At 41.3% G+C, this 25614-nt stretch overlaps 2 protein-coding genes and 1 long non-coding RNA gene across 6 annotated transcripts in view; 1 reads left to right on the forward strand and 2 right to left on the reverse strand.

The window, feature by feature from the left end:
• anos1a (anosmin 1a) overlaps positions 1-25614 on the reverse strand; it is a 115573-nt gene that overhangs the window by 17025 nt on the left and 72934 nt on the right. The gene's annotated exons all lie outside the window — the stretch shown is intronic.
• Positions 14128-21987, reverse strand: LOC119483789 (serine/threonine-protein kinase pim-2-like). Of its 4 annotated transcripts, none has more exons than XM_037762269.1 (13): positions 21844-21987; positions 21484-21710; positions 20755-20832; positions 20389-20622; positions 19222-19377; positions 18863-19096; positions 17075-17245; positions 16279-16373; positions 16124-16171; positions 15788-16006; positions 15377-15557; positions 15075-15248; positions 14128-14963 (listed from the first exon to the last, which is right to left on the reverse strand). In XM_037762269.1, the coding sequence occupies exons 2-13, from the start codon at positions 21695-21697 to the stop codon at positions 14872-14874; spliced, it is 1896 nt and encodes a 631-aa protein (XP_037618197.1). In that variant the 5' UTR covers positions 21698-21710; positions 21844-21987; the 3' UTR covers positions 14128-14871. The 4 variants fall into 4 exon arrangements, with proteins under 4 accessions (XP_037618197.1, XP_037618196.1, XP_037618199.1 ...); XM_037762268.1 differs by having other exon boundaries at positions 20755-20853; XM_037762271.1 differs by lacking the exons at positions 20389-20622; positions 20755-20832 and having other exon boundaries at positions 19222-19306; positions 19346-19377.
• On the forward strand, positions 24770-25361 carry LOC119483851. The gene is made up of 2 exons (XR_005205810.1): positions 24770-25088; positions 25128-25361. It is a non-coding gene; the product is annotated as an uncharacterized LOC119483851 (long non-coding RNA).

The raw sequence follows: 25614 nt of genomic DNA on the forward strand, positions 1-25614 counted from the left end.
TATACCCCCTCTGTGTAGTCTTAGCAAGCTATAGTACAATTCAATGATTAGATCTTGCCTTACAGCTTTTGTTGAATGTATACTTTCCAAAACAGCTTTTGAATCCGTGCATATCACCACTCTGTCAGGTCTGACCTCCTCAACCCACTGCATTGCAATGATGATTGCCACTATTTCTGCTGTGTACACTGATACCTGGTTTGAAATTCTTTTGGAAATAGATATTTTAAATTCTGTGTGTTGACTTGATAGCTCCGATACATAACCGTAATGCTCTACACTGTACTCTATCCACTTTTTGTAATGATGTCTTTGCTGCTGCTTCATAAACTATACAACCATAATCTATTGTTGATCTCATGATCGCCCTATATATGTCAATCAATGACTGTTTATCTGCCCCCCAGTTACATCCAGCCACAGCTCGTAGTCAATTTATTACTTTTTTGCATTTTGTTTCCAGATGTTTTATATGAACATGCCATGTATATTTACTGTCTAACCATAGACCCAGATATTTGTATTCATTCACCCTCTCCATCAACTGACCATATAATGTTAAATTCTCAGTATTAATGTTTCTCTTTTTTGTAAATATCATATAACATGTTTTATTTGTTGACATTTTGAATCCCCACTCATATGACCATTTCTCCACTTTCCCTATTGCTTTCCTTATATTTTCCATCACATATGGCACATTTCTTTCCCTCATCCATATTGCCCCATCATCTGCATATATCGCTGATTTGATGCATCTATCTAAATTTCCAAATATATCATTTATCATTATGTTAAACAACACCGGGCTGATTGCACTCCCCTGGGGGATACCATTTTCTATATTGTAGTCCTTAGATACTTCTGTTCCAACCTTGACTTTAAATTTCCTGTCTGTTGAAAAGTCCATTACCCAATTATACAACCTCCCTCCAATACCCATTTGACCTATCTTGATAAGCAGCCCTTCCCTCCACATAGAATCATATGCTTTTTCTATATCAAAATATACTATTGTCATCACCTCTTTCATTTTGAGTGTCTTTTCTACCTCATTAGTTACTCTAACTAGAGCATCTATTGTAGATCGACCTTTTCTAAAACCACACTGAACATTAATCTACGTACTATTATCTTCTCCATCCATTTGCATAAGTGAGATGTCAACGCTATGGGCCTATAACTACCAGGATTAGCAGGATCTTTCCCTGGCTTGTTGAATGGTAATATTACTGCCATTTTCCAACAACTTGGTATGACTCCCTCCGTCCAGATTTGATTAAATAGTCTCAACACTAACTTAAATGATTCCACTGGTAGTTGTTTAAACATGGCATAACATAACTGGTCTTGTCCTGGTGCTGTATATCCAGTATTTGTCAAGGCTATTTTGAGCTCTGCCATTGTAAATTCCACATCCAGTGTTGACATATCATCCTCTCTCTTCTCTCTCACGTTTTCATTCTCACTGAGCACACGCTCTTTTTGCTGCCTGTGTATATTATCAAGGTGCTCCCCACTATGTACTGCAGCAAATGCCTTACCTAACACATCCGTCTTCTCTTTATCTGATACTGCCATCCTCTCCCCATCAATCAATGCTGGAATTTTTATTGACTTCCTTTTCCCATTCATTTGTTTAAACTACTTCTAATTCATATACATACTTTTTAAATTCTTGCCCATTAGCTATCAGGCTTCTCGCATTCCACTGAAGTATGTGGAGCACCATAATTAAAACTTGAACCCTCATTCTGTCCATTTTCCCCAACCTCAGTTGCTGTCAGAAGTGCATGTATCTGATCTGCTTTTACATCACGTATATCAAGGAATCTTCCTGCTGCCTCCACTATGGTCTTGATTCTATCACTTTTCTTTTTTAGCTGAGCTGCAACATTAATGGTGTGGCAGATGAAGACAACAAATTCCACTTTGTTTACTACTAGTGAATCATCATTCATTTTACATTTATGAGCACGAGCATTTTGCATATTGTCTGGGACTTGGGTTTGTGCTTGATTTCCTAGTGCATTACCATCCCTTTGTGCTGCATTTCTTTGGTCCATTTCACTGGAATTCCTGTTGTTTGTTTCTGTCGCCCTTACTTTCTTTAGTGCTTCTGCGTATGATATTTTGTTCATTGTCTTAACTCTCTGTACTTCTCTGGCTTCTCTCTGCACTTCACATCCTCCAAACGCAGCACTACGCTCACCTCCGCAGTTACAGCATTTAACCTTTGCATCCTTATCACATTTTCCATACTCATGCTGTCCTCCACATCTCGCACACCTTAGCTTTCCTTTACACTGCTGTGCTGTGTGCCCCATTCTTTGGCATGCATAACATCTGAGAGGTTTGGGAATGTATTCCCTCAGGCTGTAGTTCATGTATCCCATTTGCACCGATTTTGGGAGGGTTTTCTCAAACTGAACCACTACCGATAGGGTTTCCTTCAGTGAGCCATCTCTTTTACTCTTAATCCGTATGGCATCAATTACTTTACCCCCTTTAATCTCATGTTTAACATCTTCCATAGACATACTCAATGGGACTCCAGAGATTACTCCTCTCAACTTTACCATTGCTCTAGGTATATGAGCCTTCATCTTTTCCCCTTTAAGTGTTGTCATTTTGAGGCTCTTTCCTGCTGTTGTTTGCTGTTTGCATGTATCAACACTCGTTTATTGTTCAAAAACCTGGCCATTTTGATTTTCCCAATCTCCTCTTCGATCGCTCTGGTAAGTTTGATCGGGTGGTAGTGCCCGCCATCCTGATTGAATTCAATTATTACTTTCCACTCCGCTTCTTGTGTTTGATCCGTCTGTCTATCGTTGTGACTGGTTCTTGATTTTTTATTATTACCTCTGACAACTTCACTATCATCCGACCAACTTCTCTCTCTTGCTATCCGCTCTCTCTCTCTCGCAGCCCTTTTCTGCCTCACAGATTTAGGTAACATCCATTCCATTTCACTTCCATTATTTCCATCAGAACTATGTGACATGATGTTACAGTCAAAGTACAGTTTATGCTAATCCGCCAGCAAATCTTATACCGCGTTCGCAAATTGCTTCCGTCTCTCTCTAGGAAAAAAAAAAGTTCTTCTTCTCCACAGGTGCAGCTGATTGCACTGATGGATCACACTGGAGACAAGGCCTATGGAAGGAGACCGGGTCACGCGTCATCATCGAGTCATATCTTCTACACATGCGCAGTAAGATCTGCTCTGTACTTGGCGAAAATGAGCCAATTGCAACGCAGGACCAAAGCTTCAGTCACACTGCGCATGCGTCATACCCCGACACCAAACCCGTGACCATGGATGTGTTAAAAGACCGGTCGTGACCTTCTCTTCTCTTAATACATCCGTGGTCGTGACGCTCCGTTCTTCGAATCGCGCCGCCACGCTCCCAGAATGCATTGCGCGGCTGCTTAGAGTTGAACTACATGTGCATGAAAAGACAGCTGTATAACTATGTTAGTAATGTTGTTGCATATATATATATATTTGTGTTTTCTTTAGTATAGCAACATTTTGATATTAGAAAATGTAGTAACTAACGATAAATTGATGGTTTCCTACGTCTTAAAGGGACTGTTTGTAACGTCTTACACTCTTATAAATCATTGCGGGTCGGTGTTTCCCATGCGTGCTCGCGTGTGGCTACGCTGTTCAGACTCAGACTCCAACACAAACTACACGGAATCACCAAAACCACAAAGTTCTATCTAGTGAAGCCCGTCTGTTAAACAGTGTCGGCCGCGGTCGGAGGGCGCGGGGGAAACCGTAGCTTTGGTCTCCAGGGCCGGAGTCTCTGCTACTCTGCCTGCCTTCACTCAGCTCGCTCCACCTCACGTGCATGCACGCACACTACACACTGCAGAAGACTTCGTAGCTCTGAGAATATCTAGCGAATGTACAGTGGACGTTTGTGCAGAAATAACTGCTGCAGCTCCTCCAGACCAACAGAGGTTTCCCGTGTCTTGTGAAGTGACGGGGCTCCGCAGAGAGAAACGTTATCGTCTCCGACCGGGTGCCGGTGTCTCCCCTGTTCCCTCCGGCCGCGGTCGGGAGGCTGAAGCAGGAAAAGCCAACACTAGGATCAGCATTGATTCATGGAGAGACCTTTGTCTGGTCAGCTAACATTACTGCCAAGCAGCTGAAATATAGAGTGATATTGTGCTTTTAGCTGACGTGTGTCGCCTCACTGTTTTGAGCGATGCTCGTTCATGTCTATTTAGAGCGAGCACAAGCGCGAGCAACAGGACGCTGACTTTAGTTGACTTAACGGCCACAGGTGTCGCTGTTAATAAGCATTTCTGATTCTTACAAACAGTCCCTTTATAACACCAGCCAACCTTCTCTTAAGTGGATCTGCTATCCAAAGTGATCTCTTGGGCGTTGGGGTCCTGGTCCAGCGTTCTGAGGCAGACATCCATTTTCATATCTAAATTTCTTCATAGCTCTGCTACACTCTCATTCACTCCCTACACCACTGTCTCCACTCAGACTCCTTTATTCACACAAACAAATTAACCAATTAAATAAGTCTTGGCCCATTGATCCAATAGAATATCAAAGTATTTTTTATAATCAGGATTCACGCTGTGTATTTGCCATGATTAGAAATAGCAGACGAGACGTGGCTTTAAGAGCAACATTGGAGCAGTTTCTTGAGCAACAATAGTTTACATAGTGACAGCAAGCATGTCTATCTCTGCAGTCCTGTGCAGAACTAAACCACTCTTTGAAGGCTTTCTGACTAGCTTACCTGGAAATAAGATGCAACGTACTGTATATATTATACAGCTTTCCCTAAGCCTAACTGTAGCCACTGAGAGTCTGCAGGTAGACCTACTTGGGGCAGCTCACTGAGCTGCGATAACACTGGTGAGCAACCTCAGTAGTCCCTCAGTGGTCTCCCAGGCTGGTCTTCAGACGCTGTGCGAGGCTTCCATCCCCACAGACACATGTAACGGAACTGTTCATACCAAGATGCTTGTATCCTTTTGATAAATGAGTCAGATCTCCTCTGTGTGAGGAACTCGCCATGCATTTTGTTGTGCCTCCCTCTAGTGGCTCACTTGTGTCATTGTGGCCGGGGGGGCTTCTGATAGAGGTCTCCTTCAGTTTGTTAAACCAGCAGTGAGGAGTTGGATTTTGGAAGTGAGACTTACAGGTGTTCATGTACAGAATGTTGCTATTTTTGTCAACTAAGTATGAAATATTAGCAACGTGGATAATAGTGTGTGGCATATGAAATCAGTATGAAAAACAAATTGAACTCATTTAAATCTATTCAGTCTAACTACACATCTACTGATACCATTAATTTAGCTGTGTGTTACACTCATCACACTCACTCATCTTCAACCTCTTATCCGGGGTCGGGTCTCGGGGGCAACAGCTCCAGCAGGGGACCCCAAACTTCCCTTTCCCGGGCCACATTAACCAGCTCTGACTGGGGGATCCCGAGGCGTTCCCAGGCCAGTGTGGAGATATAATCTCTCCACCTAGTCCTGGGTCTTCCCCGTGGTCTCCTCCCAGCAGGTCGTGCCTGGAACACCGCCCTAAGGGGGGCATCCTAACTAGATGCCTGAACCACCACAGCTGGCTCCTTTCAACATAAAGGACCAGCGTCTCTACTCCGAGTCCCTCACGGATGACTGAGCTTCTCACCCTATCTCTAAGGGAGACGCCAGCCACCCTCCTGAGAAAACCCACGATCTAGTTCTTTGGGTCCTGATCCAGCCCTCATGACCATAGGTGAGAGTAGGAACGGCGATTGACCGGTAGATCGAGAGCTTTGCCTTCCGGCTCAGCTCTCTTTTCGTCACAACGGTGCGGTAAAGCGAATGCAATATCGCCCCCACACTGCTCCGATTCTCCGGCCAATCTCACATTCCATAGTCCCCTCACTCGCCAACAAGACCCCGAGAACCCTTGAACTCCTTCACTTGGGGTAAGGACTCATTTCGTACCCGGAGTGTGTTACAGTGTTTTACTATTGGTTACATCCATTTCTCAATACTGAGTACAATTTTTGTTTAAACCAACACACAAAATGGTGGTAAATTATAGTTAGGCTGCTGATTCCCACTGTAGCTGAATTTCAGGTAATTATGCTTTTTTATTTCACAACATCTACAGTTTATGTAAAAATAACATATATTTGGAATTAATGTTTCTCAGTATACACAGAGACCTCTGATAGATGGGCATCAACCCCATGGAGGAATTATTAGTTATTTAGACAAAGTTATATTTGCTGCATCAATCTGTCTTGGTGTTAATGGATGGATTGCTGCCCTAAAATATGGAAACGCCTCTGCCATCTACTGGAAATATTAGAGAACAAACTGTAAAACAATCTGTGTCAAAAATGAATATGAATTTAATCAAAGAGATCGCGATCATAACAATATGAGACTCCAAGAAAAGTCGTACTTCCTGAAGTCTTCCTCATGAAATTTGATTTTTGAGGCAAATTTGGTGATTTTGGCCTCTCCGGTGGCTCCCTGTGGATTTTTAAAAATGGAAATGAATAACTGTTTTTTATTTACAATTTAAATTGTATTTATCATTGTTGTAGGTCTATGGTACGACAGTAGGAAAAAAATATAAACCGGAGATCACGAGACAGAAGTCATAATATTACGAAAATAAATTCATAATATTATGAAAATAAATTCAAAGATTTACTAGAAAAAAGTCGTAGTATTATGAGAATAAAGTCATAATATTATAAAGTAGTAATTTTACGTGATTTTCTTTTTTCTCGTGAAGTTATGACTTTATTCTTGTAATATTACGACTTTTTTATCTTGTAAAGTTATGACTTTATTCTTGTAATATTACGACTTTTTTATCTTGTAAAGTTATGAATTTATTCTCGTAATATTACGACTTTTGTCTCGTAAAGTTATGACTTTATTCTTGTATTATTACGACTTTATTCAGGAAATCTCTGATGTTTTTTCCTTCAATGTGGCCCTAATACTCCGTAGTACATTTGCTCTTTAGCCCTCACTGCATTAGACTTATATACTATATACTTAGACTGTTACCTTCATCACAATGCTCAAATGTTTTGCGGCTCCAGACAGATTATTATTATTTTTTTGCCTAAAATGGCTCTTTTGATAGTAAAGGTTGCTGACCCCTGGTCTATACAAATAAAATCTGACATCTAAATGATTCAAATATTATGTATATATCACTTCACATGCCCTGGCTGTAATACTGGTTACAGGCCAAACTGAACACTGATTAATATCCAGATTAATTCAGCACTAAGAGTATTGTGTATGAACATTCAAACATGTAACTGATTTTATGACACATCCTGTTGAAATGGACTCGAATTCTGGAACAAACTTGGAAACACTGAAGAGACATCGATCCATGGACGACATACAAAATGCAAACGTAACAGATCAAACACAGTTTTGTGATCAACAGATCCGGTTTTAACTGTTCTTCTCCCAATCTGGAATGCCCAGTTCCAGTTTCAGGTGTAACGCAAGGCTACTGTATCGGTATCTGTTCATGTCACAAAGATATCTGTATTTGGATTATAGCCAAACCGTATATCAGACATTAGAAATTGTCTTGTCTGCTTCATTTTCGGCATTTAATTGTTTTGTATATATATATATATATACTGTATATATAATCTGATTACTTAATTACATTTCTTTACATATATTGTGTTTATATTGTAGCATATGCACATACTGTAATTGACATGTTACGTACTCCTTTATTTCTATTTTCTTTGATTCTTTATGTTTATATAAGAGCAACTGTAACGCCCCAATTTCCCCCCGCAGATGAATAAAGTATTTCTAATTCTGATAATATTTTAATCATGTCCTTAAAATAATCCAACGATAAAGTATGATTTGTGTTTGAAAAAAAAAAAAAAAGTCTAAACTGAGATGAAATAAAAGCTGAGGCTGTAAATGGTCCAGGTAGAAATCACTGGTGAAAACGGGGAGGTTGGTGTAAAAGACAGTCAGAATGTATTTATCGCCTTAATGTGGCTTCTGGATCCAAGCTGGCCTCAGCCTTTCTTCCATCGGCATCTGACTGACCATTAGGTCTGTGTCTGTCTCCCCGTGATACTGGTAGGAATCATCGACCACTTTGTTTATTGCCAATGGCAGCCAGGAGTGAATGAGACAGAGGCCCTGTTCACACCTGGAATTAACATGAGTCCTCAGTGATCCGATCACAAGTGACAAGACACATTAAGATCGGATCTTTCAGACCACATTCAGACGTGGTCTGGGCCACATATGACCACATTCTTTTAGCAGTGTGTACGCGAATGCATCCTGGCCACATTAATGACCGCCTAATCACCTGATGTCCAGCTGGGCTCCGCGGGATCACCGCGCCCCTCAGGTGAATAAACGGGCAGACACGGGCGCTTGTCAGCATGGAAACGGCCTCTGTGCTCTACTGTATTCTGTCGGTACAAATGTATTTTATTAAAATATATCTTGTTTATAGGCTACATATCTACAGACTATCAGACTAGGCACGTAAAGTGCATAATTATCATACTGTCGGTGATGTGTCGGTGTTTTTGTTCCGCTGATTTGCGCGGAGCTGACACCCGACCACCCGACTGCCCTCTGTCCTCCCCGGCTCTCTGGAGCGCGGTACTGCGCTGTAGTACCGCGCTGTTGTACTGTGTTGTACCATGCTGTTGTACCGCAGGTCCACAGGGACCGCCGGTACAATAACCTTTTATTTTGATGTTAATACAATGTACCAGAATTCAGGAATATGTAGGATATTATTACTGACATTCATGTAATATTACGTCACAACGGCTGCTGTATTAGCCGTGTGTTTACTACGTGTTTATTTGCATATAGAGCGGGGAAGTAAGATCGGATCACAAGTGGTCACTGAAGACGCATGTGGAGACACATTATAATGCCAGGTGTGAACAGACGTACTTAGAGCTGTCCACTTGGGATCCGATCACTGAGGACGCATATTAATACCAGGACTGAACAGGGCCAGAGTGTAAATCATGGGTGTAAGCTACAACGTGATATCTATTCATAGTTTTCAGTCACGTGACTCGCGCATAGCCTGGAGGTCAAAACCAAGCCCCCAGGAAGAGCACAAGGCTGTCAAATCTTTATCTTTTACAATCAGCAAGTGTTTAGATCACCTCTCAAACAAGGAAAAACAAAGATATATATACAAACTGCAAGTCTTAGGCACCTGTGACCCATATACAGTACCTGCTGCGGTATTTCAATCATTTAAGTGGAAGTAGACAACTTTTCAGCTATCTAGCACGCTAGCTTATCAACTCCCTGGTCATAACAGCATCTAATAACTTTAACCACTGCTCATTTTAGAAACGTCACCGCAACAAAACCTCTTCTTTGTTTATGTAATGTGTGCTTAGATTGGTTTCCCATAAGCCTCGCTTTCACTGTATAATTCTGTCTGATACTGGGAAAATGTAGGCTTGTTAGCTCGCTATTATGCTAGCTACACCAGCTAAAGCTGACAGCAAGTAACAAACATCTATGATCCATTGTCTGTTTGATAATCTAAACAAAGAACATGTTTTCTTGCGGTGGCCTTCCTAAAAATGAGCAGTGATGAAAGTTACTATATTCTGTTCTGATCAAGGAGTTGATAACCAGACAGCGTTAGCTAGCATAGCTTGCTGGTTGAAAAGTTGTCTCAGCTACGTCCCCGGAGCTGTACTTTGGTGATGTTTAGCTACATAACGTTATATCTTGTGGAGACTCCATCCCTTATACTGTCGCCAAGATGAAAGTGGAACATCACAGTTATCTGTACTTTCAATCTGGATGGGTCACTAGTCCTTTTGTTTGCGAGGTGAAGGACAAGAAATTAACGTTGGTTACTGCGGTCGAGCTAGCTGTCACTCGCAAAATGATTTAAATGGTTGAATGGTTAAATGAACTGGTTTGACCATGGAGACGGGAGAGACGGCTAGCTCGGTCGTAGTCGTTGTTTGCATGGGTGTTCAGTTGTAGTCAGTGTCAGTGTTGTCCGCTCTCGTCAGGGATGGCGGCACGTCTAATTTAATTGCATAAATCCACAATCCTCTGCTCTGGGTTTTGGTTCTGAGACGGTGCTGTAGAAACACAGTCCAGGCTTGTCTTCTCTTCGGTTTGTGCATCAAATTGAACAACAACTAACAGTGTTGTAAAAGCTGAGCTGTCGCTGGCGGACAGTGGATGGCAGCTTTGTTTTGCCCTCCAGGTGGGCGTTCCCATAGGGCCGTGACGTCACGTGAAAACTATGAATAACTGGGATGTGCAGGTAGCCTACAAGTTGTAGGGACCCAGCATCTGGCTGGTTTCAAGTGACCTCATGACCTCAGTAACCTGATCCTTGACCACAGGACTCATCTCAGCTCTCATTGGCTACAGTAACATTTCACCCAGAGGTGTGAAATTCACACAGAACAAAACCAGAGGAATGTCCTTTGTTCCTCCTCTTTCGACTCTTTGCTCTTCACCTCCTGACACAAGCTGACCAGCTGCTGGAGGTGACCCACAGCTCTTTCTTCTCATCTGCTCATCTCTCCTGACGTGTGAGAGGTGAGCTGCTGCGCTCTCTCTGCTCTTCATCTCCTCAACCCAGGCTGACCTGGTTGAGGTGAACGGCTCTCAAGTCCAGAACTTGCAAAACAGTTCTGCTTCTGATCTATGGTCTGTTAGGAAACAGACATAGCCACAAGGAACCAAACGGCAGACGACGCGAGTGCTCTGCCCTTTCCGCCAGCTAACTTCAAGCTATCAAGCAAAGAAGTTAGCACCAAACTAACAGCAAAGACGACCTCTTTGACTTGGAACCACAACTTCAACAAATGGAATCACAAACCCTTTTCTTCCATGGATTGGTAACGTACTGGGCCTTAGCATTAGCAATCGCACAGGGCTGAGCAAGACTGTCCAACTTTGATTTCTAGAAAGTACTTGTATTGATTTGGTTTAATGTTATTCATTGAGTTTGACTGTGTTGATTTATCTGTATTTGATTTTTGGGTAACTGGCTTCGCCACATCTGATGTGTTTAGTTTATGCTTCACATAGACAAGGTCTTGCATGCAAACTAACCATCTTTTCTAACCCACTGCATATCTAACACACATTAAGATCACATACAGAAACTGTGAATTAGTTAAACATAAACATACAGCTTCAGATAATCTTAACCCCCACATCACCCCCCTTCTTTGTCCTTCCTGAGCACATGGGTTCAGAAGAACAAAGAGGCCATGTGGTGACATGCTGATGGCCATCTTTGATTCCGCCATCTTTGATTCAGCCATCTTTGTAGTTTTACAGTGCCCGCCATTTTGTTTGTAGGCCATACAGACATTTTGAGACAAGAACCCATCTTGTCTCCCCCCCCTCTCTCTCCCTCTCTCTCTCTTACACACACACACACACACACACACACACACATGCTTACACACTGTGTTTGGTTTGTTTAGTTTAGTTATTTAGTTAGATTAATATTGTGTTTTGAACCTTTATTATCTTGTAAATAAATGTTTGTGGAATATACATGCTGGTCTCATTAATGTTGCACAAGAATGAATAATGCCAACCTCTGCTATGTCAAGAACTCCGATATCCTTCAACCTTTACTATCTATTTTGGTTATAGTTATTAATTTAATTATTAATCAACGTTCCAAATTGATAGTTTAGCATATATAATGAGACTATATTAACGTTTTGGTCACTGGTCCCTGATTCCAGGGTGGTGCCCCGTTTATTATTGATGTTTATTGATAATCTTTATTAATATTAATAATTCTATTATTATTTATTAATTAATTTGCTAATAACCAAAACCTACCAAAGTAGAACCCCTACAAAGTCATGCATGTGACTAAATATAAGATCTCGACCTGGGCGGACACATATCCCCTTTGTTTATCCAGGAATTCACAGAACCATAGTTACCTTCCTAACTTATGTTGGCCCAGATCAGAACACACAAATATGGGTTGTTTTTAAACGCAATGATAAACAAGATATTTAGTCGTATGTTGGAGGAGTTCTGCATCCAAGTGTTGCAAGTAATCCAACTGTGATTGTCTATAAGCAGAAAAAGACCGGAGCCCCGAGCCCTCTCTCCATGTATTCATTTGAATACATGACCAAGCCAGAGCTACTCTGCGCACGTCTGTGGTAATGAGCAAGAATTTTGCTCATTACCTCCAACCCAGACTGGTGCACATCTGCTGTATTACCATACAATGATGTCATTTTCACAAAATAAATACTAATAAAAGATTAAAAAACTAATTGGCATGGCATTCACTGTAATGGATTACTTATGACGAGCAGATCTCTACAGCCTGATTTTCACCCCAAGTATACCTGATTGATTCGTAGAGAATGGGCTGCAACCATTGACTCTACTGTATATAAGAAGTGGATGTAGTCACCATGATGTCACCCATTGGTTTGTGGACTTCGGTTTTGAAGCCTTGACTTTGGCCATCGCCATCTTGACAGTCCATCCCGAATGCCGAACAAGACATTTTTAGGCGACTAAAATGTTGCAATTAGCTTTCATGAACTGAGAACACACCGTGAAAGGGTTAAAGTTCTAAGAAGACAGCGCTGCGTTACCCAACATATCCGCATATAACGTTTCCTATGATATGCTATTTTTCATGCGTTCTCCTACACTGTAAACCCCAATCCATCCATGAAACAAAATGTTATTGTTAAGTCTACACAAATGTTCAGGGCGACCGGGTCGCCAGGCAATGACAGGCTAGCGACCGGGCCGCCAGGCCATCACAGGCTGGTGACCGGGTCACCAGTGACATCAAAACTTTATGTTCACTTGACACAAACACTCATCCCTTGTGAGCTTAACATAATTTTTTAGCCAATATAGCCTAATTAGTTAGAGGTCAATTAACAACACATACATTGTGCACTTAGCATATAATTGGATAGTTGAATGAACTAAAAAAGATGTTGCAAATATGTAGTTATTTTCTTGTTCAATAACGTGAAAAATTTGTGTTCACTTTACATAACAAACACATAACAAGAGTTGCAGAGTTATGCTGGACACAATTTTTTTGCTGTCTTAACATAAAACTACCACAATTTGTTTGTGTTTTTACCAACTTATTATTTTCTATTAGTCAAAGCAACATTATATTTAAAGGCTGAGTACAACTCCATCTCTTTGTTTATGTAACTTAAAATATTTGAGTAGAAATAAAAACATATATTTGTGTTATAATGTTTATGTCAATAAAAGTTAAGTATTTAATGTTAAATGGCATATATTGTTAAGCTCAATGGACAGCATAGAAATTGTACACTATGTATACATTTTAGTAGTTGTTTTAACTTAAAAATTGGTGTAGCCCTTTGGGTGCCCCAGACAAAATTGAGATTTGGAAACCGCATCACACATCACAATGGCTTTAAGACAAAAATAAAGATTTTTTCTTTTTCATAAATAACTGGATTTATTATAATCTAAATAAACAATTGGTCCCTGGTATTGTTGGTTTAAAAATGTCAAGTCAGTTCACTCTAACGATAGTTACAGGGGTAAAAAGTGTATTTCTTTCTTTCTTTATTTATTTGTTAATTTGTTACCTCAATTCAGAAAATGAGGAAGGGCATCTGACATTATTTTCATTTAATTTTGTTTTCTAGAGGGTGCCGCTGAATTCCTAAACATTACTGATTCTTTCAACCTGGTGCAGCACATCTCTGGTTCAACTCATAACCGAGAACACGCCCTTGACCTCGTCTTTACTCTGGGCCTGAATATAAACTCCCTCTCATTGATAGACCTCGTCTCTGACCATAAAGGTAATCTATTGGACTCCTGTATCCAGGCATAAGCAGTCTGTCCATGACCTTTTATGGTATACTATACTATGACTTTTCATGACATTTGTTATGACATACTATGCTACTACATACTATGACTTTTTTATAAGTTTTTCATGACATAATACACTTTGACTTTTTTAACATATATTTATTTAACTCAAAATGCAGTTAGAAAAAAACAGTATGTTGATTCTCTGTGGTCTAAAGAAAAGATGAATTAATTGGGTTTAATTTAATTAAAGTTTATTTTCATGGCTGAGTATTAAAAATCACATTAAATAATGGCTAATTGGAATATGAGCAGAACCTGCCCAGCCCAAGCTCTCTAAGAAGACGAGGAAAAACTCCTCCAAAGTCCTGAGGCCAGATGGAAAATGGGAAGAAACCTCGGGAAAGGCAATTCAAAGAGAGATCCCCTCTCCTCGAACGGCTGGGGGTGTTACAGGATCTGCAAAAAAAGGGCAAACGATGAATAATAACCATCCATCATCTGTAACCGCTTATCCTATCACAGGGTCGCGGGGGGGGCTGGAGCCGATCCCAGCTGACATTGGGCAAAAGTCGCCAGGCCATCACAGGCTAGTGATCGGGTCGCCAGGCCATCACAGGCTGGTGATCGGGTCGCCAGGCCATCACAGGCTAGTGACCGGGTTGCTAGGCCATCACAGTCTGGCGACCTGTCCAGGGTCGCCAGGCCATCACAGGCTGGCAACCGGGTCGCCAGGCCAACGTCGTTCAAACAGGACCACATGGGGCCGGCTTTGTAGCGCCAGCCTATCACAGGCCGATGACCTCGCCAGCCTATCACAGGCCGGCGACCTCGCCAGCCTATCACAGGCCGGTGACCTCGCCAGCCTATCACAGGCTGGCCGCCCCGGTTCCTCACGTTCTTCCTGTCAAAGAGAACACAGCATTAATACTTGGAAGACTTGAGTATCGTATGGCGAGGACGTGTGTGTTCCGGGTTGGTTTATCTGAGCCATGGGTGATGCTTGAGCTGCTCCAGGGTCAGGCGCTGTTCGGGGTCTTCAGTCAGACACATTTGCAAGAAATCCTTGCAATCTGGAGAGAAAGAAGGAGAAGAAAGATGAAGGTGACGGCTACAGAGATCCATCAGTGAACTAAAATGAACAGATTAGTTTCTGTTGACATGTTTGTGTATGTTTTTGTTACCTTTGGACATCCTCTCGTTGAACGTCATGCAATTTTCGAGGAACGCGAGGGTCTCAAAAAATGCGTTCCTGTGGAGCGTATGAAACAGGACCACTCCAACCTGCCACGCTGTGGTCGGGCCGGCACTGTAGCCTTGACCATTGTACCACTCCGGAGGGATGTAATTAAAGGTACCTAGAGTACACAGACATAATGATAAGACGGTGAGGAGGAGGAGGAGGAGGAGGAGGATATTTCTTTAAACGTAAAAGTCACGGATGGGTAAATTAGTGAAGAGCAGGAGTAGAAGCTAGACATCTTACCGTAGTAGTCGCGGTAATTGGCTCCTCTCTTCACGAAGCAGCTCAGTCCAAAGTCAATGAGGCGAACTCGCGGGACGTCCGAGCCGGTCTCGATCAAGATATTTTCCACCTTGATGTCCCGGTGAAAGATGCTCTTATCCTCAAGATCAATTAATGCATCAACCAGCTGTTTCAGGATGATCTGAGAAACAAAAAGAGAGAGATGAAGGATCGTAGAGGAGGGTGCTTTGACATTTCTTCATGGCTGTTACTCAGCGGGCTACCTCCGGGTCTGAAAAGTGACCCCAACGTGGAAGTGTAATTACTTTGGTGAGGACAATGTACAATAATGACTAGAAATGATGGTCAAAATAATCCCCTCCTGTTCCTGTACAACGTTTAAAACACACACAAGATCCTCCAGCAGCTTACCTTGGCCTCTTCCTCTTTTAAGGAGCCTCCCTCTGACCAGATGTACGTGAACAAGTCCATGCAGGGGACTGGTCTCTCCAGCACCAGGATCAGCTCCTGTTCCAGATCGTACCAGTCCAGTAGGGACACAGGTGCCGAGGAGGCCGCTGAGCCACTTGTATTGGCCGCCAGTTTCAACAAGATGGCGACCTCCACAGAGAGCGTATTCCCATGCTCGTCCTGAAACATCACAACAAAGAGGAGGATGAGTGAGAGAAGCTCCACAGAGAAGCAGGATTCATCCAGAATACATCCAATAAGAGAGTGCCGTGTTGAATACAGCACATCTTAACTCACCACGTGTTTGATGCACTGATTGTCGCTCGGGATGTATTTGATGGCAACCTACGAGACACAAACTTTGTCAGCACTTCCTGTCCATACTGTGTGTGTGTGTGTGTGTGTGTGTGTGTGTGTGCGTGTGTGTGCAAACATGTGTGTGTAATACTTACAGGCAAATGATCTGCTTTGCGATATCCAGCAAACACAGATCCACACCCTCCTTCGCCGAGCTTCTCTTGCTGTTGATATTTGTCCTCGAATGCAGCTAAAAAGACAAACAAGGTTTAGTTTTAATAGAGTTGTGAGGAACACTGACTACATGTTACTGAAGCTCTGGGGTGGATTCATACACAGAATGGCCTACGCTGCTATTTACAGGGACCCCATATTGACCAGATTATTTTAATTATTTAAAAAAAACAAAAAACTTTTCCCTTATTGGCCCACAAGAAACATAAAAAAAATGAAGAGGGACACATGTACCCAATCAGCTGACCTTATGAGCCTGGTCCGATGATGTGACCAGGTTCATGAGGCCAATTTGGTTTTCAAATAATACGTCACTACTGGACAGAATAGTGACAAAATGTCAAAAAGAAAATATGATCACGGAGCACAAAAACAAACAGCACAAGGTCTGAAAGAACACCGTGACCAGAATCTACTAAAGAAAACCCCTAAATTGACGAGTTATGACGAGGTTTAGATTAAAGGCTGTCTCAATGAGGTTGTATACGCCAGTGTTCCCCCACTGTGTACGTGTGGGCCGTGAAATATAACTAGCACGCTTTTATACATGACACTAAATGACTTTTTTCTGGTAACATTAAAGCATGATGAGTAAGGTTGGGGGGGGGCATACAAAGAGTAGCCCAGGGGCCCCTGAACACTTTAATCCGCCTCTGCTTAAGCTCTAATATGAATTTTACACTTAACATAAAGCCAAACCTGACATGTATCACTCACCTCTTTGCACACGTACGGGCAAATTGTGTGCGGTGTTCAGTTTGCTGTCCTCGGACTCTGTCAGGTCTGGTCTCTGCTTCTTCTTTCTCTTACCGCCTCTCTTACCGCCTCTCTTACCGCGTCTCTTACCGCCTCTCTTGCTCTCATCTTCCGCAGATGAGATACGGTTTTCTACAGATGAGAAAAGAAAAACAGAGGGACATCAGCTTGTTGACAGTCACAGGACCTAACGTGGACAATAAGTCCTCCAAACTAAATGACAACACAGACCGTCATTCAGTGACTTCCAATATGATACATTGGAGTCTTTTCTGCCCTGCTGCCTCTCAGTTAAAGGAATAGCTCGTCATTTCTTTTCACACTTTGCTATTGTATATAGTATGATATTATTATTCTATGTTCATATTTTATATTTTCTAAACTAGTTGTAGTAGTCTGTCATATTTATAGTGTATTCTATCTATCTATCTATCTATCCATCTCATTTTCTATTCTTAATCTTAGTACTTATATTTCTTTACATATACTGTATATTGTGTTTATATTATATATTATATTGTAGCATTATGTACATAATTTACAAGTTACATACTCCTTTATTTCTATTTTCTCACATTCCTTATGTTCATACAAGAGCAACTGTAACGCCCCAACGTCCCCCCGGGGATCAATAAACTATTTCTGATTCTGATTCTGAAGCTGGAGTTGAGCTGTGGCTACTCTAACTTAGCCTAACTTAGCCTAACTTAGTCTAAGTTAGCCTAATTTAGCCTAATTTAGCCTAATTTAGCCTAACTTAGCCTAACTTAGTCTAACTTAGCCTAATTTAGCCTAACTTAGCCTAACTTAGTCTAATTTAGCCTAACTTAGCCTAATTTAGCCTAACTTAGCCTAACTTAGTCTAATTTAGCCTAACTTAGTCTAATTTAGCCTAACTTAGCCTAACTTAGCCTAATTTAGCCTAACGTAGCATAATTTAGCCTAACTTAGCCTAACTTAGCCTAATTTAGCCTAACTTAGCATAATTTAGCCTAACGTAGCCTAATGTATCCTAACTTAGCCTAACTTAGCCTAACTTAGCATAAAGACTCGTGTGGCTGGGGGAAACAGTTAGCCTGGCTCTGTCCAAAGTAAAATAAAATACACCCTCCAATTCAAACTACTATTTCTCTCTGTCCTCTGGTGGTATCTATCCATGCAGATATACTCTATCTGTCTTCATCCTAATACAATGGAGTGGAATGCAGTTTAGTTTGTGGTGCTCACAGCATTGAAGCAGTTAACGGCAACATCTATTTCCAAACACAGGGTCCTTGTTACTCTGGACAATCCACGAGCCTCACTGTGAACACGTTCTATTGGAACAACCTTCTACCAAAGAAATAGAAACTATGGTGTGTTCAGTGGATCATCTATTCCATCCAGGACAATATTGTTGGAAAGAGATGTTGCTTTTAAATTTTCACGTCATTTGTCGATGCTGTGAGCACCAAAATAGAATACCGTTTACCTCTGTTGCACTGGGGTGAATGCAAAAATCTCATAGACAGATATTTAAAAACCTGGAGGGTTAAAGTCCCAAACTATCTGCATAAATAGATACCACTAGAGGGAAGTGAGGATTTGTTTTTCTTTGTAATTTAGGTGAACTGATGTCTATTTAGATCAAGATACCAAAAACCCTGTTGATGGGTATTTCTGTGAAAGATCTGAGTACAACTTCCACCTGGTGTTCAGTAGATGATGATGGTATACACTCCCAACAGCAGTTTCACATGATCAGCTTACCTCTGTGAACGTCCACTGAAGAGGACGGTCCTGCTTCGTCTTCTCTGGCTGTCCTCTTCAATAGTCTCACACAGACATCGTCCTTAGAGCTGTCTGGGTGTTCACCTTCAGAGACCCTTGTCCTGTGCTGCCAGACGGTCTTTATGTCAGGACATGCCTTCCTTTTAGGCCTCCTAGTCGTCCTAGTCCTATCCATTGCAGGCGCTGAACTTGGTTCTGACGTGCTAGGGAGCTCTACGAATTAGAAAAACACAGTGGAACAAATTGTAATTTTTAAAATGTATTTCCTGGTATTAACTCTGAATTAGTGCTTACACTTAACATAAAGCCAAACCCGACATGTATCACTATCTACTGACCAAATCGCACGTGTGCGGGCACATTTTGTGGGGTGCTCAGTTTGTCGTCTCTGGTCTCTGTCAGGTCCAGGTCTGGCTTCCTCTTCTCTTCATCGTCGGTAAGCTTTCTCTTACCGACTCTCTTGCTCTCATCCTCCACAGATGAGATGAGGTTTTCTACAGATGAGAAAAAAACAGAGGGACATCAGCTTGTTGACAGTCACAAGACCTAACGTGGACAATAAGTCCTCCAAACTAAATGACAAAACAGACCGTCATTCTGTGACTTCCAAAATGACAAATTTGAGTTGTTTCTGCTCTGCTTTCTCTTAGTTAAAGGTCCCATATCATGCTCATTTTCAGGTTCATACTTGTATTTTGTGTTTCTAATAGAACATGTCTACATGCTGTAATGTTCAAGAAACACATTATTTTCCTCGTACTGTCAGACTGAATATACCTGTAATTACTTTCTGTCTGAAACGCTCCGTTTTAGTACATTTCAATGGAATTGCAACGGAATTGCGTTGCTAAGCAACAGTTTTGGTCCATGTTTACTTCCTGTCAGCTGATGTCATTCACATACACTGCAACAGGAAATAAACTGGGATACATTTATAATGTTTAAGTTTAAATCTTTGAAATGGTCTAAATATTGTAGATTTGTGACATCACAAATGGACAGAAATCCTGACGGCTTGTTTCAAACGCACAATTTCTGAATACGGGCTGTGTGTATTTCTCCCTATATTGAGCGTTTTGATAAGAGTATTTATATATCACTTAAACCTGCTTTATAATGTAAAAGACCTGAAAATCTCACTTTCTACAATATGGGACCTTTAAAGTAATAGCTCATCATTTCTTTTCCCACTTTGCTATTGTTTATAGTATGATATTGTTATTCTATGTTCATATTTTATATTTTCTAAGCTAGTTGTAGTAGTCTGGCATATTTATAGTGTATTCTAACATATTCATTATATCTATCTATCTATCTATCTGTCTGTCTGTCTGTCTGTCTGTCTATCTGTCTATCTATCTATCTATCTATCTATCTACCTATCTATCTATCTATCTGTCCATCTATCTATCTATCTATCTATCTATATATCAACTTCCACCTCTGTGTGAACCTGGTGTTCAGTAGATAATGATCCCAACAGAAGTTTCACATGATCAGCTTACCTCTGTGAACGTCCACTGAAGAGGACGGTCCTGCTTCGTCTTCTCTGGCTGTCCTCTTCAATAGTCTCACAAGCTCATCGTGCAGAGAGGTGTATGGGTGTTCACCTTCAGAGACCCTTGTCCTGTGCTGCCAGTCAGTCTTTGTGTAAGGACAGGTCCTTCTTTTAAGCCTCCTAGTCGTCCTAGTCCTATCCATTGCAGGCGTTGAACTTGGTTCTGACGTGCTAGGGAGCTCTACGAATTAGAAAAACACAGTGGAACAAATTGAAATTGTAATTTTTAAAAATGTATTTCAAGGTATTAACTCTGAATTAGTGCTTACACTTAACATAAAGCCAAACTCGACATGTATCACTATCTACTGACCTCTTTGCACATGTGCGGGCACATTTTGTGCGGTGTTCAGTTTGTTGTCCTTCGTCTCTGTCAGTCGTCTGTCGTCCTCTGCAGATGAGATGAGGTTTTCTACAGATGAGAAAAAAAACAGAGGAACATCAGCTTGTTGACAGTCACAGGACCTAACATGGACGATAAGTCCTCCAAACTAAATGACAACACAGACCGTCATTCTGTGACTTCCAATATGACAAATATGAGTCTTTTCTGCTCTGCTGCATCTCAGTTAAAGGTCCCATATAGTAAAAAAGTGAGATTTTTAGGTCTTTTATATTATAAAGCAGGTTTAAGTGCTATATAAATACTGTTAAACTATCAAAACGCTCAATATACAGGCATATTCAGGCAGACAGTATGAGAAAAATAAAGTTTTTTTTTAACATTACAGCATGTAAACATGGTCTATTAGAAACACAAAATACAAGTATGAACCTGAAAATGAGCCGTTATGGGACCTTTAAAGGAATAGCTCGTCATTTCTTTTCACACTTTGCTATTGTTTATAGTATGATATTGTTATTCTATGTTCATATTTTATATTTTCTAAGCTAGTTGTAGTAGTCTGGCATATTTATAGTGTATTCTATCTATCTATCTATCTATCTATCTATATATCAACTTCCACCTCTGTGTGAACCTGGTGTTCAGTAGATGATGATGGTATACACTCCCAACAGCAGTTTCACATGATCAGCTTACCTCTGTGAACGTCCACTGAAGAGGACAGTCCTGCTTCGTCTTCTCTGGCTGTCCTCTTCAATAGTCTCACAAGGGCATCGTGCAGAGAGGTGTCTGGGTATTCATCTTCTGAGACCTTTGTCCTGTGCTGCCAGTCAGTCTTTGTGTAAGGACAGGTCCTCCTTTGAAGCCTCCTAGTCTTCCTAGTCCTATTCATTGCAGGCGCTGAACTCATTTCTGACGGAGCTCTACGAATCAGAAAAACACAGCGGAACAAATGGAAATTGTATTTTTTTTTAAGTATTTCCAGGTATTAAGTCTGAATTAGTGCTTACTCCTAAATAAGTCATATTAACGTGAGTGACTGGATTTTTCACTTACCTCAACTTGTTCCAAGAGCTGGAGAAGAGAGAGAGTTAGTGTCCTCTGCTGAGGCTGTCAATGATAAAGTTTCTAAGACGTTTCTAACAGCACAACTCTCAGAGCAACAAGATGTGTCTGAGTGTGTCTAAATGTGTCACTGTGTCTGTGTCCTGAGCTTCTAAGGAGTGTTGGAATGTTGTCATTATGATGTTATAAGGGCATCACAGCCAAGTTCTTTCCGGAATATGCAAATGAGTGTGTTTAGAATAAGTTGTGTATGTGTATATATCTGAATTATTTTGAGTTAAAAAAAATATATGACAAAAAAGTCAAAGTGTATTATGTCATGAAAAACTCACAAAAAAGTCATAGCATGTAGTATCATGGTATGTCATAACAAATGTCATGAAAAAGTCATAGTATAGTATACCATAAAAGGTCATGGACAGACTGCTTATGCCTGGAGACAGGAGTACAATAGATTAACTTTATGGTCAGAGACGAGCTCTATCAATGAGAGGGAGTTTATATTCAGGCCCAGAGTAAAGACGAGGTCAAGGGCGTGTTCTCGGTTATGAGTTGAACCAGAGACGTGCTGCACCAGGTTGAAAGAATCAGTAATGTTTAGGAATTCAGTGGCATAATGGTTTGATGGGTCATCAACATGGATATTAAAATCCCCTACAATGGTTTAAGGCATAGGCCTTATAGGCGGTTGCCTAGGGTACCACCTTCTGGGGGGTGCTGGTCACACTCTAAAAAATAAAATAAAGAAAGAAAGAAATACACTTTTTACCCCTGTGACTCTCGTTAGAGGGAAACTGACTTTTAAACCAACAATTCCAGGGACCAATTGTTTTATTTATATTATAGTAAATACAGCTATTTATGACAAAGCCATTGTGATGTGTGTTGCGGTTTCCAAATCTGCAGGCACAGCGGAACATTTTACAAAGGAAGAGTAAACTATATTAGACAAATATGAAGAAGTTATTGTAGCGGTGCACAGAATGATGTCCCACAGGCTCAGTCTGGTGCTACACATTTATTTAGGATGTTCTGCAAAATGTAAAATAATGCTTTAGGTTGACATCGCTACACAGTTTATTTTACTTCTAACTAGTACACAGAGATTCTCATTATCTCACGTATTCACGCGAGACTTCCCTGTGACGCTCCCTTCACATACACGGGCTGTATTCGAAACCGCATACTATACTAGTAGTACGTACTGATTTGGCCAAAATGTAGTATGTAGTATGCAGTATGCGAACAAAAGCAAAATCTACAGTATGCCAAAAATACCCGGATGACGTACTGATTTGGAAAAATTCTCCAGTATGCATCGGACCAGTCTATCTCGCCTACTGTATCCCACAATGCAAAGCGCCGGAACAGCACAGGCTACGGGTACAAAAACAGCAGCCAAAAGCTGCTCGTTTTTTACGTTTTTTGTAGCCATTTCAACACTAAATTCACTTCTGAAAGTTTTTGAGGCGAGAAATCAACTGTGTAGATTATTAGTATCGGCAGTTTTACGAAGTTAGATGGCGAATCGAACATTTGTTCCACCGTTGTCGGAGTTTAGAAGCTCCACAGAATACCGTGACAGCCAGTGAGCGCCTGCCCGGGTCGCTGCCAGCAAGCCGGGTAGTCACGCTCAGAGACCGCTATGAGCTGCTGGAGCTCACTCCGGTCTCGTAGACAAGAGGCTTTTATTTCCTTGTTGACGGATAGTTTGTTTAAATATCACAACACAGATGTCCATTATAAATTAACAGGAACCTGTGTTTATTTGCCTTTTTTCGAGTGAAAAAGTTCCACAATCGCCCGCGGGCGTAGCTCGCTGGAGAGCCGGCCAGTGACGCTCACAGAGCGGCTGCAGAGCAGCAGAGTGGCGAGGGAAAGAGCAGCTTCTGACGGGGCAGAGAGATTCCTGATGAGACAACATGACACTTTTTTAACATTTCTCTAATATCTGGAGGGAGATCAGTCCTTTTGCTGCAACTGAAAAAGCAGTTTGAGTAAAGTAAATGTTGTGGATGAATGTTTTATATTTCCCATCTCTCCTCGTTGATGATCCTGTTTGTCGGACTTCTTTATGAGCTGTCAGAATAAATAGTTTAAACCTGCAGTATCTTATAAAGTAAACAAGCATAACATAAACAACAAAATCAAAGTTGTATTTTTTGATAATATTGTAATAGTGGTACAAGTTTGTTTTTTTGTCCTGTGCTTTAAGAGCTGGTTTTAAGGCTTAAGCCTCGTCTAGCATACTGCTAAATACATCACTTTAACTGTCACATACTGCATACTACTGAGGAACGCAGTATGCAGTATGTACTGTATACTGCATACTGCGCTCCTCAGTAGTATGCAGTATGCGGTTTCGAATACAGCCTAATTAACCCCTACGTTATGTTACCCACAGTGCACCTGCAGGTACTACAAAATAAAAGCCTTAGAAACTCCTCCCTTATGTTACCCACTTGTTATCTTGTTAGTTAATGTTGCCGTTGCTTCGCAGTGGAGTTCTCACGGCTTTAACCACTTGAACATCAAGCATATTATATATGTATTATAGATTATATCTTGTGTACAGGACTTCACGAGTTGTAAATGTGGCCCGGGCCCAACAGCCAATGGCAAGGCCGCAACTTAAAGTACCAGTTAGATTTTTACAATTAATGTTTTTTGCTTAGAGCCGACAACGCCACCTAGGAAATACTTGGAGCCTAGGACTCTGATAAATTCAGGTTCTTTTACCTCAGGTGAGCAGAGTTAAAAACACAGGCAGAAGTTTAAATCAAATTAAAACCAGATTTATTGCAATTAAAATAGCATGGGTCTAAAAATGAATGATTAATCTAAAAGCTAAAAGGAATAAAATGTTACTAGCAACAAGGTTAAAAAGTCCAGTCCAATTTAGTCCAATCCGGCTCTTTAATCCAGTTCAGTCCAATCTAGTCCAATCCAATCCAGCGATCCTCCTCGTGTCCGCGTCTTAGCTCCTCCCGTACTCCAACAGCCGTCTGCCCGTCTCGGCCGTCTCTCCAGCACCGTCCGAAACTGTGAAATAACAAGAGACCAGGACCAGTAGTGTGTTCTCCACTACTTTGCTATCACAACTCCAGATAAAAGCTATCCTGGTCTGTTTTCAGTGTGTCCGCCACGTAAATGTACCAAAAGGGTACTTACGTTTTTTTGAGTGAATCTGCGTTGGCGGACACGGTCTGCTGCATGTAGTCTCACAGGACTCTCAGGTCACTGGTCTGCTGCATGTAGTCTCACAGGACTCTCAGGTCGCTGGGCTGGTAGGTAGTAGCAGGAGGGCTTTTCTGCTGCACTGCTGTCTCTGGACTGTCTCTGACTGAAGATCTTCTCTTCTGCTGCGAGCCGTTCTCTCCTTTTGTGTCCTCTCCACCTGTGCTGCATCCTGCTAATTGCAGGCTCTCCGCCACACCTGCCGCTCCTCTCCTAATCAGTCTTTGATTGGGGGTGTGGCTGTCCATGGGTCTCATTCCAGTTCATGACTTCTAAAAAACACTTCAATTTACGTACTAAAAGCAATCAAAACAACCAACATGCAGGGATAAAACACACAATAGAATAAAAACCATAAAACATGCAAAATACAATAAAATCAACCATAAAACATGCAAAATACAATAAAAACAACCATAAAACATAAATCATGCATAAGTCATTTTTGACCCTGTCACATAAACACCAGCTCACGAGTTTCATTGTAATTCTCCCTACACACTACCACTCCGTTTGCGCCCTCGC

This window comes from Sebastes umbrosus, chromosome 24 (genome assembly GCF_015220745.1).
Source record: "Sebastes umbrosus isolate fSebUmb1 chromosome 24, fSebUmb1.pri, whole genome shotgun sequence".
Taxonomy (NCBI): domain Eukaryota; kingdom Metazoa; phylum Chordata; class Actinopteri; order Perciformes; family Sebastidae; genus Sebastes; species Sebastes umbrosus.

Coding starts and splice junctions, on each gene's coding strand:
- LOC119483789 (XM_037762268.1), bottom strand. CDS start 21,697: ATGAGTTCAGCGCCTGCAATGAATAGGACTAGGAAGACTAGGAGGCTT. Junction 19,378..20,388: donor TTCAGTGGACGTTCACAGAG/GTAAGCTGATCA, acceptor TCTCATCTGTAG/AAAACCTCATCTCATCTGTG. Junction 17,246..18,862: donor TTCAGTGGACGTTCACAGAG/GTAAGCTGATCA, acceptor TCTCATCTGTAG/AAAACCGTATCTCATCTGCG.